General features: G+C 46.7%; 1 protein-coding gene across 2 annotated transcripts in view; it reads left to right on the forward strand.

Annotated features, from left to right (window-relative positions):
* Nucleotides 1-6: 6 nt before the first annotated feature.
* The window catches only part of DDHD1 (DDHD domain containing 1), a 124,006-nt gene continuing 121,178 nt past the window's right edge, over nucleotides 7-2,834 (forward strand). For both annotated transcript variants that reach the window (XM_011999713.1, XM_011999714.1), the window contains exon 1: nucleotides 7-459. In XM_011999713.1, the coding sequence (XP_011855103.1) occupies nucleotides 363-459 (97 nt within the window). In that variant the 5' untranslated portion in view covers nucleotides 7-362. The remainder of the gene's footprint in view (nucleotides 460-2,834) is intronic.

Consider the following 2,834-nt stretch of genomic DNA (forward strand, 5'->3'; position numbering starts at 1 on the left):
CGACGAACTCGGGGGGCGGCGGGGCGACAGGAGGGGTCCCCGGGGAAAGGAAACGTACCCGGCTTGGCGGCCCGGCGACCCGGCACCGCTATGAGGTAGTGACGGAGCTGGGCCCGGAGGAGGTACGCTGGTTTTACAAGGAGGACAAGAAGACCTGGAAGCCCTTCATCGGCTACGACTCGCTCCGCATCGAGCTCGCTTTCCGGACCCTGCTGCAGGCCACGGGTGCCCGGCGCCAGGGCGAGGACCGGGACGGCGACCATGTGTGCTCTCCCACGGGCCCAGCCTCCAGTTCCGGAGAAGATGACGATGAGGACCGCGCCTGTGGCTTCTGCCAGAGTACGACGGGGCACGAGCCCGAGATGGTGGAACTGGTGAACATCGAGCCTGTGTGCGTGCGGGGTGGCCTCTACGAGGTGGATGTGACCCAAGGAGAGTGCTACCCGGTGTATTGGAACCGTGAGTAGCGGGCTGGGGTTAGGGCGGGACGGGCTGCCCCTGCATGGGCCAATGTGCACCGGTGTGGGTTTGGGACTGGTCGCCGCGAAGAGGGAGGCGCGTGAGGCCTGGCGTTTGTCCGGGGCAGGATGGAGATTGCGCAGGGAGCGTCGGCAGGTGAAGGGTAAACGAGCAGATGGCAAAACCCAAGCTGCCTGGGGTCAGGAGGACTGGATACCTTAGTGGGTAGCGCCTCCTGGGTGAGCCGGGTGCTGCTGCCATCCCCTGGAAGTGATCCAGGAACGGATCCGCAGCCCGAGGTTTAATTTCGTGATCCTACCAGCTTTGTCCACCTGGGGATCTGGTTCGGTCTCATTTACCCTGAACAGCCTATGATTTAAATAGCGGCACGTTTTCTGGAGTAGGAAGGTTTGAGAGGATCTGCTCGAGAATCAACAGCTTAGTTATGGATTCAGGAAAAGAAAAAGAATCCCTGTCGGGGAAGGAGATAGGTGGTTCCCACTGGGTGTGTTCGGAGAGGTGGAAAGCACTGCGTGAAGCAGCTCTGGCAAGTGGCTCCGCTCCCTCGATGGAATACTGGATTCTGTCTCTTAGGTCCTCATTTACATATTTTCGTCTTTGCATCTTAACCTTGAAAAATTACTATTTCTGTGCCCCGTCTGACTCATCTGTAAAAGGGGAGAAATTGTACCTACCTCATGGGATTGTTGTGAAAGTAAATTAGAAAATATACGTCAAGGGCTTGGAACTATGGTTGGTACTTACGTGTGATACGAGTGTTAACAGTATTTATTAGACAATAACACAGATGGGTTTATAGTTGAATAGGAAGAAGGTGACCATAAATATCTGCCAGTGCATGCAGCAAATACTATATATGTAATATATAGTAGATATTCAATAGTCACAGAAGTTATTGACCACCAGTATTATATGTAATATACACTTCTAATTTTCATGGGCCCAGTGCCCTAACTCAGGTGTCTTCAATGATTGTCACAACCCTTAAATCCTCCATACAGCACTCTGCCCTCTATTAATTAGATGGATTGATGACAGCTTCCTTTCTGTATGTTTAGCACCTTACCATTGGCAGAGCCCATCACCTTTACCTTTGTACTCTGATAGGGCCTAGTGCAATACATATTCAATAACTAGGTATTGAATTGCAATCAGTGATTCTGATAATGTTAAAACATTCATATGTTAAGCATGACTTACTAAGATAGCAATTCCAACGTGTGTCAAATCACCAAATAAAATAATAGCAGGAAATTTAATTTCTTACTGCACATTAAGATGATACTAAAGGCATTCATTACCATTTTTATAAGGTCAGATTCAGTGAGATCTGTTACATCATTCACTTTTTTAGATTATAAGCTCACTAAAGACAGGGTATGTTTATATTCATTCAGTTCTTTCATATTCAGAGTATTTGTATGTCCATAACGGTACTCTTGTGAAGGCATTAAGAAAGATGGGGAAAAGGAAAATCCTTACCCTTTCAGAGCTTCCCGCTCGGTGTTTCCTTCAAATGACTTAAACATCATCATTTTTTTTTTTCCTGAATATAGAAGTACCAAGACTTAGTGGAGTCAGAAAGTTGGATAAAAATACAGGGTATCCTTGGAGAGGGGACGGAAACTGAGAGATGAATCTTACCCTTAGATTAAACTGAAGTATATTCACCAAGAATACTGTGTGCTCTCTTGGTTTTTGATAAAATTGTTAATGCCTGCGTAGTGCTTCACTGTTTACAAAGTGATTTTTGACGTTCATTATTTTACAGTGATAGCAAATTAATACTAACATTATATACATGAAGAAATGGGCTCAGCGAAATTAATGAGCTTGTCCAAGGTCACTCAGCTACAAAGTGATGAAGCAGTTCATTCATTAGTCTAGTGGGGGAATACACTGCATTATGCAAAGAGCTTCTGACCCATCCAAGGGTGAGGGTATCAGGAAAGCGTCCGAGAATATTTAAGACAGAGTCTTACAGGATGAATTTAATGAAGCAGAGAAATAGAGGGAAGGGCATTCCAGCTAGATGGGTACATACACAAGGACACAGGTCTGAAACTGCATGGCATTTTAAGGAAGTGAAGTCTACACCTGCAGGCACTGAGACACATGGGGTTGGGTTTGGGCTTTGACCAACCACAGAGACCGAGGTATGTGAGGGCTAGTGTTTGGTCAGGGACAGGATGGAGATTGTGAAGGGAGCACCTGCACATGAATGGCACATTTGGGAGAATAGCTGGAAAAGGGACAGAGTAGATAAGCAGTGCCAAGGAGTTTGGCCTTTATCCTGTGAGTAATGAGGAACCAAACAGTAGAAGGTTCTTTATACTTACATGTGATTAATGACA

Source organism: Mandrillus leucophaeus, unplaced genomic scaffold, assembly GCF_000951045.1.
Source record: "Mandrillus leucophaeus isolate KB7577 unplaced genomic scaffold, Mleu.le_1.0 Scaffold60, whole genome shotgun sequence".
Classification (NCBI taxonomy): Eukaryota; Metazoa; Chordata; class Mammalia; order Primates; family Cercopithecidae; genus Mandrillus; species Mandrillus leucophaeus.